Here is a 14,082-nt window from a genome sequence, read left to right on the forward strand (position 1 = left end):
ATAGGTAGGGCCATAATCTATTCCAGATGTAAGTGTGGTGCATTCGGTAGAAACAGTAGGAACTGAATTTCAGATGAACACTTCCATCCTGCTGGTAAAACCCAGAGCAGAAAAGACACTACGTAGGTGTTTTCTACTTAACAAAACGAAGTATGGAATCCCAGGCTGCTGCTGAGATTCTCTCAGCAAGAAGGAATGTGCTGCTAGTTGGTTTTTCTCACCGTGGGAATGCGTTTGTACCAAGCCACCTTCCCCATCTGAGAGGGACTTGGTTGGGGCTGTGGGTGCAATTTAGAGACACAGAAAAGGTAAAAATGTGAAGCCTCTGTCTCACCTGGTTCCTGCTTAACATCCTCCGGTGGCTGTCTACTTTGCCTTCAGAGTACATTCCAAGCTCAGCATGCAGGTTGTTATCTGGGCCCCACATTTCTCTCTGAGATCATTCCTTACCTCTCGTTGCTGCTGCGCCCAGCCCCACAGTCACGCTGAGTGCCCTGCCTTCGCAGACTCCTCACACTCCAGGCCTTGCTGTCCCTTCTTCCTGGAATGCCCTCCTCCACCTGTTTTTGCCTCTCCTCCTCATTATTCCATTGACTTGGCTAATTCCGACTCATCCTTGGAAACTTGAGTCTTGTTTCCTCCAGAAGCCTTCCGGTCTGGCTGAGGGGCCTCCTTTGTGCTCCTTACAGATCTTTGAGCTCTCTTCAGAGACCTAGCACTGATCGTACGCTGCTGTAACGGTCTTTCTTTCCATTTCCCCCAAGACCATCAGCTTTCCTGAAGGCAGAGGCCATCCTTTTATTTTTGGGTGCCCAGAGTATGTCAGATTACCTCACACGCCACAGGCACCCAAAAAGTTATTTGCGTGAATGGATCTAGAAGTGTTGATGTTCACGGTACCACGTGCCGGCCATGGCACTCGGAAGGCTGAGATGCGGGGCGTGTGATGGCAGGACGGCCTCTTGGCACAGATCACTCGAGGCTCAGCCGAGCCACAGGCCCCCAAGCCAGCCTCGATGCTCTCGTTAGTCATGAAAGTAAATCCAAAAATTCACGCAGGCTGAGAAATTTGAGACAAGGTCCCTCACAGTTGGTAGGGAAAACCAAATCATCAAGCAGCACATATGTGTATGATAGATCGAAGTGCTGTGCAGAGAAGGAGAATGAGGGAGAGGGGAGTAAAGGACGGGGCCTGTGGCATCAGGTGGGATGGTTTGGGAGAGGGTCATTGATGATGAGGATGATTGCCACACCTATGAATTGGGTACCCAAGGACCTACTCAAAGCTGGAGGTGAGCTTAAAAAAAATTTGAAAGGAAAGCGACCCCGGCATGTTCTCCCCAGGAGAGCCTCTAAAGCTGGGAGATGAAATTCGCTCTGACAAGTCTTTTTGCAGCAAGTTGATTTGTGACCATGCTGTGTGCATTGTTAGCCAACAAAATGGGGCGAATCATTGAGTCTGTGGTGTTATTCAGGTCAAGCCCTGCCTTTGAGCTGAATCCAAGCCCCACGATCAGTCCCCTCCCCACTGCAGCCATCTCCACCACCAGATAAGCTGGGGGCTCGTTGCCAGAAGTAGCCATGCGCTTGGCTTTGCCCAGAATCAATCAGTCAAAAACTAGCTGCCGAGCTCCTACCGTGTGCCTGGAGCTGGGGTGAGGGTCAGTTACATCTGTTTAGAGCAGCGTAAGAGACACCCATGCCGATCCTTCCTGCAGTCTAGTGAAGGAGACCAAATTCTTTCATTGATAGAATCCACTGCCTAACCGCTAACAGGCAATTTACAATTCAGTGCAAAATTATGTGATGTAGACTGTAATTGCTGTGGAACTGAGACCCTTAAAGCACTCTTTTGTGTGCCAGGACACTATACTTCACACACTGGCCTGCTCTGCACAGCACCCAGAATTGCCAGCATTATGGTCTTCATTGTATAGGTGAGGAAGCAGAGGTCTGCTTAACCTGTAACCAACCTCCACAGGGTTACGAGGAGGCCTCTGTGCACCTCTGGGTAGAGGAGAGGTTGCCTCTTCTCCAGCTGCTCCCTTGCTTTTCGCGTCCCGTAAGGTAATGGTGAAGATCAGCGAGAGACCTTGTAAGAAGCCCTTGACAGGTGTTAGACACAGAGCTGCCTGAGACAGTGGAAGGTGAACCTGGATGTCCCCACCTGTCCCGCTGCCTTCTTGGAGGCTTGCGCCCTACAGCTGAGCCCAGCAGCACTGAGGAGTATTCCTGTGGGTGAGTTTAGAGTGGGTGGGAGAGCTGTCTATCCTCAGGGAAGAACCTAGTGCTTTAGCGGTGATTAAAAATGTAGCTTCACCCAGAGCCAGGATTTTCTTACACTGCTTGGGAATAGGTGAAAAGAAAAGGAAAAACGGATAAGAAGCACACTGGGTTTGTTGGTCAGGAGACTCCCGCTGCTGGGGGACAGTTTTAGCAAAACTCAGTGCTTTGAAGTGTGGCTGCTTATTCTATTCTTGACAAACCATTGTCTTTCTCACCTGATTTCCATATCATCTCTTAGAGCTCTACACGTATCTAAATATATATGCTTATACTCACATGTGTTCTTTCCTCCTGATTAGCTAATCTTTGAAGAAATCTCTACCGTTGCTCCCTGCCCGGGCTCACGGCACTGTTCCTAGCAAGCCATCCATTGTGACCAACTCCTTGAAGTCAGTAGGCATCCTCCCTCCAGGCAGGTCTTGAGGAGGAAACTCTGTGGCCTTGCCCATGGCCTGTGAGCTCTCAACGCCATCCAAAGTTGCTAGCAAGCTCTCTGTGGTTGAGGCCAACTCACTGATGTAGAGGCTTTTGTACTCCACGCTTTTCGTTGGATTTTCAGTGTGGTAAAGACATCCATACCATCTAAACGAACAGCAGGAAACATTACTTCCTCATCACACAATTCAAAAGAGTCACAGGTGAATTATGCATTTGGTATTGTAAGAGCTTCTCAACTAACAATGGCAGATGCCACCCAGAGTTTCCTCCAAAAACAACATTAGAAAAAGCCTCCTTCACCACACATTCATTCGTTTCCCTACAAATTTCCAGCCTGCTTTCAGGAGCGTTTTTAAGAACACACACTTTGAGTTACAAATAACGTTTAGTGCAGAAGGAATACCTACAATGTTTGCTAATGACTGTGGCAGAAAAAGAACGTGTTTTCGAAACTGGGGCATGCAGGAGCCCCAGGTTATATTCCTGTTTCTCCATTGACTAGCTGGGTAACATGAAGTCATCTCTGCTGTGCTGAACCGCCACAAGTCTTTATGCAAAATGCGTTGTCTGTGCGCTACATAACCTGGGATGAGCGTGCGTTCCTGATGGAGAAAAATTGGTAAAACAGTTTATACAGTGAGAATGTAGTGATAAATGTGTGAAAGTAATCCACGAATACCTTCTCGTGGATTGTAGAGGACTCCATTTTCATGGCTGTAGCAGTTGACTACAGAAAAGTCACGGTGTATTTAAATATGTGGTGCCAGTTACACCTGCACATTTTACAAACATCTGTGCCTATCAGTGGGTGCAGAAAAGGGAGGAGAGAGTTGCATATAGAATCAACTAAAGTGGTTCCCAGATATCCTGATATTATCTGCTTCAGAGTTTAGACTTAATAGCAGATTTGGGGTCAAGACCAGAAATGATGCCTTTGGCTCCTTGGGATGGGCAGAGATTATGAATTTCTTGCCATTCAAATTCTCACATGTTCCAGAAGCCATTCTTCAGGTAATTTTAAAAAGGCCCAGGCTTGCTTCAGTAAAAGTGGGTCAGTGTTTCAATAGGAAGCCTCTATCCACCTCAGTATGCAAGGAGAGAGTGACATTTGGTTAATTGGATTTTCCTTTTAAATCTGGTTTTCCAGAACACTTTTTTCAGTTTGAACTCTCTTTGGATCTTAGTAACACATTTATTGAGGACCTGTTTTGGGCCAGGCCATGAGCTAAGTTCTGAATTTGCTAGATGAACTAAGATATGAACTTGCTAGATGCATGGATTATAGATGGATGGATGGATGGATGGATATCCTACTTTGAAAGAGATCCTGGTTTGGTGGAGGTAAAATAAGTTCAATGCCACATGACGAGCACTAGTGGGGATTTTAATAGGTATGTCTAGAAAGATCAAGGAAGACCTTTATAGTGATGGCAGATTTGAATTGAGTTCTATTTTGAAAGATCATGTGAGTTGAAAAGGCTGAAATGCAGCAGAAAGGCATTGCAAGACTGAATGATGCTGTGAGAGCAAAGCCCGCAGTGAATGTTAGGAACCTTCTGGGTGGCTGGCAACAAGCAGGGTGGGAGCAGGGTGGGTGGGGGGTGAGGTAGGTCTGGGGAGGTACAGGAGACCGGGAGCACCACAGCAGAGTTTGGACCTTTTCCTGTGAGACATGGTGAATCCCATGGTCATGTTTGCTTTTAGAAAAGAAAGGAATCTTAGGAGGAGAAGAAACTTGAAAATGGGAACATATTTTGGAAGTTCATGTCAGCAACCATAAGGGCCTGAACAAGCCATGGCGTTGGGGCAGTGAGTGGATCACAGAGTAAGTGCTTTTCAGGAGGTCAAACCAACAGAGCTTCTCACTCATTGAACGTGTAGAACAAAAGAAACGAATCAAGGATTTCTTCTGATTTCGTTGACTGGGTGGCTGGTGATGCCATTTGAAAAAAACCACAGAGAGACAAATGATTTTGTCGCCAAATATAGGGCCCGGTGAGCTGCAAGTCTGAGAATCTTCTTTGTCTGAGATCAGACTTGCCTGGATTCCCCCCAAAGAGAGAGAGAACAGGAAGCTTCATGTAAAATAAGGCCTTTGAGAGACCCTTTCAATGAACTAAAATATGATGGGACACTAAGTCTCAAGAAGAGAAGGTTGCCCCTCCTCTGTTTTTTTGCTGTGTTTTTGTCATTTTGAAGACTAATTTTTTGTTTTGTTTTGGTTTGTTTTCTCATCTATTCCCTGATCATATTTCAAGGTTTTGTTTTTACTCATCAGAATGACAGGAAGTTTTCAAAGTGTGTTTCCTTCAAGTTTGGCCTCAACCTTATTTTCAGGATTAGACGTTTGTTTTTCCATTTGCCTCCATGACAACCAAGCCCAGAATTCCTATATATAGTCATCCAGTGCCCATTGTCCCCCTGGCCATTGTATCATAATCTTGTGCATCCAGGCCAGAGAGCTCCACTGATGATGGAAGACGAGGAGGTGCTGGAGTCCTTGGCCTGGAGATTTTCAAGGCGTAATCAAAAGAAGGAAATAAAATAACGTGGCTGCCTCTGGAGATTTATGTTCCCCTTTAGACACTATCCAGAAGGAGTTGAAATGGCTTGTGTTCCATAGCTTAGTTTCTAATACAATTTTCTCTGGGAATGGCCCATAGAGAACATTTTTGAGACTCTTCAAAGGAAATGCTTGGAAAGTTGCGTCGATGATTTGTGGTTGGTGGTATCCTTCTGGATGCCAAGTTCTGCTCTGTGTTAGTAGCATGAAGTAAACAACAGGTACCTTGAGAAACAAAAGGATTAAATGGAGTTTCCAAAGGATTCAGATAGAACTCAAGAAAAATTATTAAATAAGTAAACTTTTGAATCTGTGTATCATCTTGACAACATACTGTTTAACATAAAATGATAGGCGATGGATGGATGGATAGGTAGACAGACAGATAGGCCTAGATTTAGGAAAGTTGTCCACAAATTCAATCCAGCAACATTCTCCTAAACACCTTTCTTCATGAAAGGACCAGGAGTCTCTGTGGCCGTAAAAGCACGTGAGGTACCGTTCTTGCCGATCTAAACTGTAAGTTCCATAAGGACCCTTGTTTTTTTTCACTGATGTATCCCAAGTGCTTCGAGGTGCCTGGCACGTAGATGCTTCTCAATAAGTATTTTCTAAATTAATGTAAAATTGGGGGCAAATACATAGATTGAAATAGTAGAAACTCTCGTTTGATGTAATCAATAGCCACCTTCTCAGTTACATTCGAAAGGTTCTAAAGGTAGGGAATCTTTTTTAAAATGCCTTAAGCATTTTACTTTCACTTAAGAAATTGATTTCTTCATCAGTATTGGGACATACGGTCAAGCTTATGTATTTGAGTCTGGGTCCTTTGATTGGAGTTCCCTAGTTCCTCTCTTACATAAACCACAGGCACCTACATTGTGTTATGTGCCAGTTCCAGATTCAGTTTCTTTTAAGTGGAGTGATAATTTAGACATTTGTGGAACAGTCTTAGAGCAGAGTCCTTCTAGATTTTTATGTTCTCAATCTTTTATAGTTGGTCCTGCCAAAACATAATTTGACAGAAATTTTTTTTTTAGCAACTTGACTTTATCAAGTCTTTTCAAAGCATTCAATGTAGCTTCATAGAAATGACACTTTATACCCATATTTCATCATGTTAGGTAATACTAATTAAATTGAACAAGCTCAGGAACAAATACAACAGGTACGAAGAAGTCTGGGGGAACGTGAAAGTGTAATGAGACCAGGATGGGAATCTCGATGCGTCTGTGTTGACGAAGCACAGAGGAGAGCAGATTCCTATCTGGACGGTTGGGGAAAATCGTCATAGAACAGGTGACATTTCAGCTGAGCTTTGAAGGATGGGTGGGTGTTTGCCAGCCAAAAAGAAGACGACGAGCACTTAGTAGCCCTGATCAAGGATTCCCAACGATGAAATAGGTAGAATGAGCAAGGAGTTGGGAACTAGCCAGAAGTGAGGCTGAAAACGGGCTCTGGGGCCGAACTGAAGAGCTCTGTGTACCGCACTAAGGAATCGAGACTTCGCCTTTGGGCGTGGGGCCATCCTCCTATGGTAGCCGCGTAAGTGATGCATGCTACAGGTCTGTGACGTGCACGCAGGCTGAACTAGAACAGACGTCAGAGGAAGGAAGACCACATAGGCTGTGAGAGCTGCGCCCGCACGTTGTGAGGACCTGAGTGGACAATGGGAAGGGAAGACCTACAGGCGGAAACGATTGGAGCCGAGTATGACACACGTCTCCAGGACGTGGCACTTGGCTGAAGCGCTGTCGCCACAGGGCAGTTTGGAGGAAGAATCTCACGGTATGAAGTTGGACGAACCGGTGAGCTGTTCACTGACATTCAGACACGTGGGCAAGGGCGCAGAAGGGAAGTGTGGGCAAAGAGGAAGTCAGTCTTCAGCATGTTGGGTTTAAGGAGTCCGAATTTTTTTTCAGCTTTAGGTGAAGACTCAAATCAACTCAAAGCTCAGCTGGGTTTCTCATCGCAGCAGGGTTCTCTCTCCCCACCCAGATACCTGGGTCACTAGCACCCAGGTGAACATACTTGGACTATTTTTGTCCCCAGGCTCAAGTTTATTAGCAGTCGGGTGGTAGAAATTGCATGGCATTCCAAAAGTTTCCTGGCTGTTCACTCAAGTAGGTCTTTAACTGCCCTCGTCATTGTTAGTGTGCCCTTCTCCAATTTTCTATGATTTCTTGGCTGGAAATAGCGGGCTGTATTTCCAGCATATTTGGGTCCCACCCACACCCCCTCCATACTTTGGATATTTACAATACTTGTGGTTAAATTATCCACAGGTAATATTCTATTTCTGGTTCCTTATAGTACCAAACCTGAGCTGCTCAATCGCCTGCTTTTCTAAAGAAAACTACAATTCGTGCATTAGTTTGAACTTTCTGTGCTATGTTAGAAGATTTTAAATTCTCCCTCATGCAGCATACCCCACTCTTGGGTGTACGTATTTTTCTGTTCAAACTCATCCTCTGATCTTGGTTCCTTTTCCCTGTTGGAATTAAGTCAGTTTTTCTTTTTTTCCTTTTTCTTTTTTTTTAAAGTTTTTTTTTTTTAAGTTTATTTATTTTGAGAGAGAGAGAGAAAGAGCACAGGTTGGGGAGGGGCAGAGAGAGGGAAGGAGAGAGAAAATCCCTAGCGGGCTCCACACTGTCAGCCCAGAGCCCGACACGGGGCTTGATCGCATGAACCGTGAGATCATGTCTTGAGCTGAAACCAAGAGTCAGACGTTTAACCCGCTGAGCCACTCGGGTGCCCCATGTCGCTTTTTCTCATGGTGATAAGAATGTAGTTACTTCATTTCTATTTATGACTTAAGGTGGAAGTGTTGGTGAATTGAACATTCCAGCATCTTCATGTCTAGTGGTGATTTCATTAATGAACACACTAATACTAGTTATTAAAGGACATTCAAGTTTCTCTGCACATTCCCCTCGTCTCTCCGAGACCCACATTTCATCGGTCACTACATACTGATTTTGCTTCTTCTCCACGAGTTCTTTGTGGATGCCTCTATGAAGACGTTTATTTTTTGCACGGAATCACAGTTATTTACGTGTCTATCCGGGAGCCGCTTGAGGGCAGGAACCCAGTCCTACTGCCCCAGAACGGAGTCTCCTGTTGATTTTGGTGTACAGTATATATTTGCGGACAAATGGATATAATTTAATCACTTGCCCCCCTGACCCCCTCTACAGTTTGCTTCTCTAAAATCCTTTGTCTTTTATTTTCTCCTGGTACTCGGTTTGCACTGACCAAAGAGCCTGCCTCCCAAAGTCTGCATGAAAATCTAGCTCAAATGTAATTAAATGTCATTGCTGGCACCAAGATTCTTCTGCGACTTTTTCACCTTCACTCACTTCCTCTCTGTGGAGCTGCAGAAAATTGAGAATTGATCGTCCTGTACAGCTTCCTTTTTGGATCGCTCAGTGCATAAGGGGGCTGTCCTCCGCAGCTCCTACAATTTACTGCCCAATTGATTCTTACTCTTCCTTGTGTCTCCCTTAATCTTGGAATAGTTAAATTCTCCCATTACTGTGCATTTGTTCTCCTTGCCTCTTTTGTTCCTTCAGTCAATGGAGTGAGCTTGCAAGACGTGGAGAAGACCTGTGTTGTCACAACAGCTCTACTCCCTCCCCCGCTACACCTGAGCTCTGGAAAGGGGCCCCTTGTGTCTTCCTTGGCTTTGAGTCCCTAGAGCCAGCACACAGCCTGGCACTGACAGGGTGCTGACCAAATGTGGGGAGCATGAGAATATTCAAGAAAGCTTCATTCCACTCCTAGAGTTGACTCGTTTGTCATCTGCCCTTATAAAATTACATTTTTTGTGATCGTTTCTGTGCTGGCTAATTTCTGGAGAAAAAACAAGAAAAAACAAAAAACAAAAAAACCTCTCGAACTGATAGTCACCTGGGTTTGGCTGGCATTGTGGGAGCTGGAGTATGGCAAGAAGAAATCTTCCGTTTCTCCAAGAACATGGCTACGTGAGAGGGGCGAGAGGTTTCATCTGGAACCCCACCCCCTCCCTGGTTTGAAATCCTGTCCCAGAAGCCCCGGAAAGTACCCGTCTCCCATCCATGTACATTTCTTTTTCCAGGCACATCCCACCTGAGGAATTTCAGAGCATTATTATTTGGGGGCAGTTTATCAAGCATCTAATGAAAGCATGACATTTGGGCTGGCTGGTTTCCCATCTGGGTATTTGCAGTGCTCTCCTGTGCCACCTGCTTGTAGAATTGCCTCCTGTGTGATTGCAGTGTTTTGTTTCTATAAAACGTCTTGAAGGTTTGGAGATTCTTTTTCTTTTCGACGAATCTTGCTTTATTTTTTCCCCCCATGTCCTCTGAAATGCTTATTTTAGTGTTTCCTTTCACATCCAGTTTACTGTTATTTTCTATCCTGTTTTCATTTCTATCTGTTCTGAAATTATTTTCCCAAGTATTTCAATTTTTCTGTCACCTTTTCTCTCTCCTCTCTGCTACATATTTAGCGTTGATGGAACACTCTGATGTTCTTTCTCGTTCTTCTGACGTGCATCGTGGGACCTGAGGTCACCATTAGATACAGACGCCTGATGGGCAAGACTCAGATTTTAGAGTCAGACGAATCTTTGTCCAAATCCAACCTCTGCCTCTTACTGGCTGTATAACCAGCTGTGTTGACTACCTCATCGGTGAAATTGGGATGAGAACTCACACTGCACACCATCGTTGTGAGAATTAATTGCTGGCTGTTCAATAAATTCCAAACCCGTGTCTGTAAGCTCCATGACCATCCACGCTAAAAGTCTAGTTTGATCCTGATTTTACAAAATAGAATTCTTTCCATGGATAGTTTACAAAATGGATAGCTAATGTGACTTAGATTTATTTTACACCTACAGCTGTACACTATGACGTAATTTCTAAAACTTTGCACATAAATAGAGTCACAGGTCAGAGAATTAAATTGAGAGACTGCATATCTCCGGGTTGGGTCAGGAACATAGGGACCAGCATCGTCTCTGCTGTTGGTTCCATCATAAGTATTCCTGGTCATCCAGGTGACAAAGACGTAGCCTGGTTTAGTTTCCCACTGGATTTACACTCCTGTGCTTCTGCTGCCGTATTTCCCAGTGACCGCAAGCCTGGCTGTCTGAAGCACAGAGTGGTTTCACTTTCCATAAGCTTGGAATGAAGAAAACGGTCTTAATGATGATTTTTAACCTTGGTGATGTGCCCTTCAGTACTAACAATCTGTTTGCCTTTCTAACCTGGGCACAGAACGACCCTGTTCCTGCGCTTCAGGCTCTGCCTTGTGAACAAGCTGGAATTTTAGGTAGTTAGCAAGTGGGCTTTTTTAAGATGGGTGAAATCATACACGCTCGCGTCTTTGTCACTTTAGTGCCCAAAGTGCTAAAATTGTACATTATTCACCAACTCCCAAGTGAGAGAGAATGAGAGACATAGTATATCTTGGCACCAGACAGGAAAGTAAAGCTCTAAGGAGACCCAAAATGTTGTAACCTAGGCTTTACTACAGATGCACCATAGGCGGTGAGGTTTTGCCTGTCTTTGTAAATGAACCACCTGTCCATCTGATTTTAGCCAGGCAAAAAGGAATTCATAGCATGATACATGAGGCTGTTCCTTTTGCCATTTAAGACGGAAGGGCGATGAGCCTCCCTTTCTTGGAATGCTTTTCCTACGACTTCTTGCATTTCTATTTCTTCAAGTTTCATATAACATATATATGCTGAAGTCAAAATTTAGAATTTGCTTTTTGGGATGGATGGAATAAAATGCAGTAGACCCTAGAGACAAGAAAAATGTGTTAAATCAAAGGAAACTCCCTTCCGTTGGACGGAGTCTCCCTAAGAGATTAGCGTAGGTGTTAAGTTGGGCTGGGTGGAAAGCAGGGGGAGATGAATTTACGTGGCCTGTTATCTGCTTGGGAAAAACTTACTTCTTTACGACTTCTGCTGTAAAGGGATTGACGTTGTCAGGGGTCTGTCTGTCTGTCTGATGTGACTAGCAGCTGACCGGCAGGACTTGCTGAGCTGGGTGCTGTGTCTTGTTGCTGGTGGCCGCTTTTTGAGAAACGGACTGTTCCTTGGGGTGTTTGTTTCTGGTCTCTGGGTAGATTTGCGGGTGGCAGACGGCTCACGGGCCGTGGACCTGGCTTTGGCCTTGCTGGGCGCGGAATTCCAATCCCGCAGAGCAAAGAGCAAACAAGAGGAAGGATGGGCTTGTCGGGATGGTGGCTGGGCAATGCCCAACCTGAAGCTCAAGCCTGTGTTCACAGGAGAGGCGGAATGTGTCTCGTGCTTCACTGTGCATGTATTTTAAGCAGAAACTAGTCTTGAGAGCTTAAATAGAAAACATCTCGAACAATCCATGAAATGGTAAACAAACCTGCTATTGAAAGAAAGAATGAGAAGTTGACAATTGCGGTATTGTGATCCTGAGTGGGTTCATCAGCTAGGGCTGAGGAATAAAGAAACCAGAGATAAAAGACTTGGGTAAAATGAATTCACTTGTGTCATTCCTTTCTTCCTTTGTCTTCACTTTACACCTGGTAATGAACCCAAGGAGGCTCGGAGGTATTGTTCAAGTTTCCTTTTGTTTTATTTTTGTGTGTGTGGCAGGTTTGTTTACAATTTCCAAAGGGGTTTTTCTCAAACTTGAGGAATACAAATTGAGGAGGGGGGAGAGGAGAGCAAGAAGGGAAGGTATTTGAGGATTTTGAAGACAGGAGGTGGCCTCACAATAAGGGAGGCTGCTCTGTTTTTGTTTTTCTTCTCCAAGAGGCCTACGGGATGGATGGACTCTGGTTTCATCCAATACGGGTTTTACAGAATTCCTCCACGTCCTGCCTCGGGGAATCGGGCTTTGGAAAATTAAGTGTCCATCAAATCAGGAGGAGGCTGGTACAGTTTCTATCCCCTTCCCCCCCCCCCGCCCCCCGCTTTTTGAAAGCCTTAAAAAAAAGAGCCCTTTGTTGTCTTTTCAAGGAAACTTACACCGAAATTCATCTGTGTCGTATTCATGGACTTCATTTGTGCCAGTCATAGGCAGCCGTAGGTTCTGCGGGACAATGGTGTTGAATGCGTAGCCCCAACACTCAAAGCAGCGTGTTGGGAAAAGGTTCAAGACCTTTCTTTTACTCTCTCTCTCTCTCTATCTTTTTTAAGAAACGGAGATTTTCCCACCTCCCATCTAGATCAGATTTCTCCACCACATGCCATTGAAGCTTCTCAGGGCTAAGATTTATGCCTGTCATTTCCCGACATTTTCCTCCGAATTGCAAACTTTAAAATACCTTTTAGGGAAACTTATTTGGAGTTTCATTTTAATGGGATTTATGAATAAATCTCCATCTTAATGCTGACTAAGCTTTAAACATCCATTCCAGGAGAACACTATTAGATCTTTATATTTTAAATTTTAAATCATTTGACTGTGAAGGCATAAAACATTTTTATATTTGTGAGCACCATGTGCTCGAGCATTTCTGTTAAAGACCTTTTTTTTCCCCCCTTGAATAATTCTGGGCTCCAGAGGAGGAGATATTGCATCAACTACTTTCCTTTCTCGTGTGGATGCCTGTGTACCTTCTTGCATTTATTCCTCTCCCCTGCAAGGACAGGTATACTTTGGCAGCCTGTTGCCACGCTGCGATTTCCTTTTTAAAAACAATTTATTTTCTTCCTTCACTTTGAAACCTTTAACCTCAGAGTTTTATTTTTAAATGCTGTGAGCCCTCAAAGTGCAATTAAAAGAAGTGATGCTTTCTTCCTACCTGCCTTTCCCCAGATCTGTGTTGTAGGATGTAAATGAAGATGAAAGACGGATCATAGTCCTCATCTTTAAACAAAAAAAAAACAAAAAAAAAAACAACTCCAGACTAATGTCGGGGCTTTCAAGTGTCAAACCTCTACTGTGTTCTCTGTGTCCGGTCTCGTTTTCCCCGTCTGTCCACAGACTCCTCCTACTCAGAACCTCCAGATGTTCAGCAGCAGTTGAACCACTACCAGTCCGCTGCCCTGGCAAGGAACAACAGCCGTGTTAGCCCCGTGCCTCTTTCTGGGGCCGCCGGGGGTGCTGAGCAGAAAACCGAAGCTGTTCTTCACTGCGAATTCTGTGAATTCTCCTCTGGCTACATCCAGAGCATCAGACGCCATTACAGGGACAAGCACGGCGGGAAGAAGCTCTTCAAGTGCAAAGACTGCTCCTTTTACACAGGCTTTAAGTAAGTGACATGAAGAACAGCCCCGAAACACAAGGTGGCTGCACCTGTTCCGCCCCTCACCACACTCTTACCTACACTCTCCTACTTGGAGCTCAGGGGAGGCCCTGCCCGTGGGATGATAACAGGCATTAGGTCCAATCTTCACAAAAGGAGGCTACTTCCAGAGGACTGCTTTGGGGTTTGTGAAAGGGGTTTGGGATGAAGAGCTCTATCAGAACAAACGGATTTAAAAATTAGAGCCAGTGGTCACCCAGGAAGTGTGAGTTTGCGGTAAGGGATTTCTCTGGCCCAGTGCATGAAGCAATGAGTGTTTTTCCCTCGGAGGACTATCCTCCCTTTTTTAAATTTGTCTTTGAAAAAAATATGTATATGTTTTTGAAAGCAAAGTGAAAGTCAAGAGAGAACCCAGCAATTGTGATTTCCCTGCTCCCCTTATAGAAGATTCGTATTTCTTAAGATCATATTGTTGAAAGACAGCCAGAGAATCAAGACTCCAGCACTGTGAAGACTAGAACTGAGCCAATTTTAGGGAGATGGTTCCAATCTGGAAAAAGATAATCCAAAGT

General features: G+C 44.7%; 1 protein-coding gene across 15 annotated transcripts in view; it reads left to right on the plus strand.

Annotated features, from left to right (window-relative positions):
* Positions 1–14,082, plus strand: part of ZNF462 (zinc finger protein 462) — a 140,580-nt gene that overhangs the window by 92,578 nt on the left and 33,920 nt on the right. For 14 of the 15 annotated variants that reach the window (XR_006710474.1, XR_006710475.1, XM_045470060.1 and 11 more), the window contains one exon: positions 13,249–13,516. Coding sequence is in view for 13 of the 15 variants with exons in the window: in XM_045470060.1 (XP_045326016.1) it covers positions 13,249–13,516 (268 nt within the window). In the remaining 2 variants the exon portion in view is untranslated. Of the gene's footprint in view, positions 1–13,080; positions 13,177–13,248; positions 13,517–14,082 lie in introns of those variants that run through there. The other variant, XM_045470070.1, reaches the window with a different exon arrangement.

This window comes from Leopardus geoffroyi, chromosome D4 (assembly GCF_018350155.1).
Source record: "Leopardus geoffroyi isolate Oge1 chromosome D4, O.geoffroyi_Oge1_pat1.0, whole genome shotgun sequence".
In the NCBI taxonomy this organism is placed as follows: Eukaryota; Metazoa; Chordata; class Mammalia; order Carnivora; family Felidae; genus Leopardus; species Leopardus geoffroyi.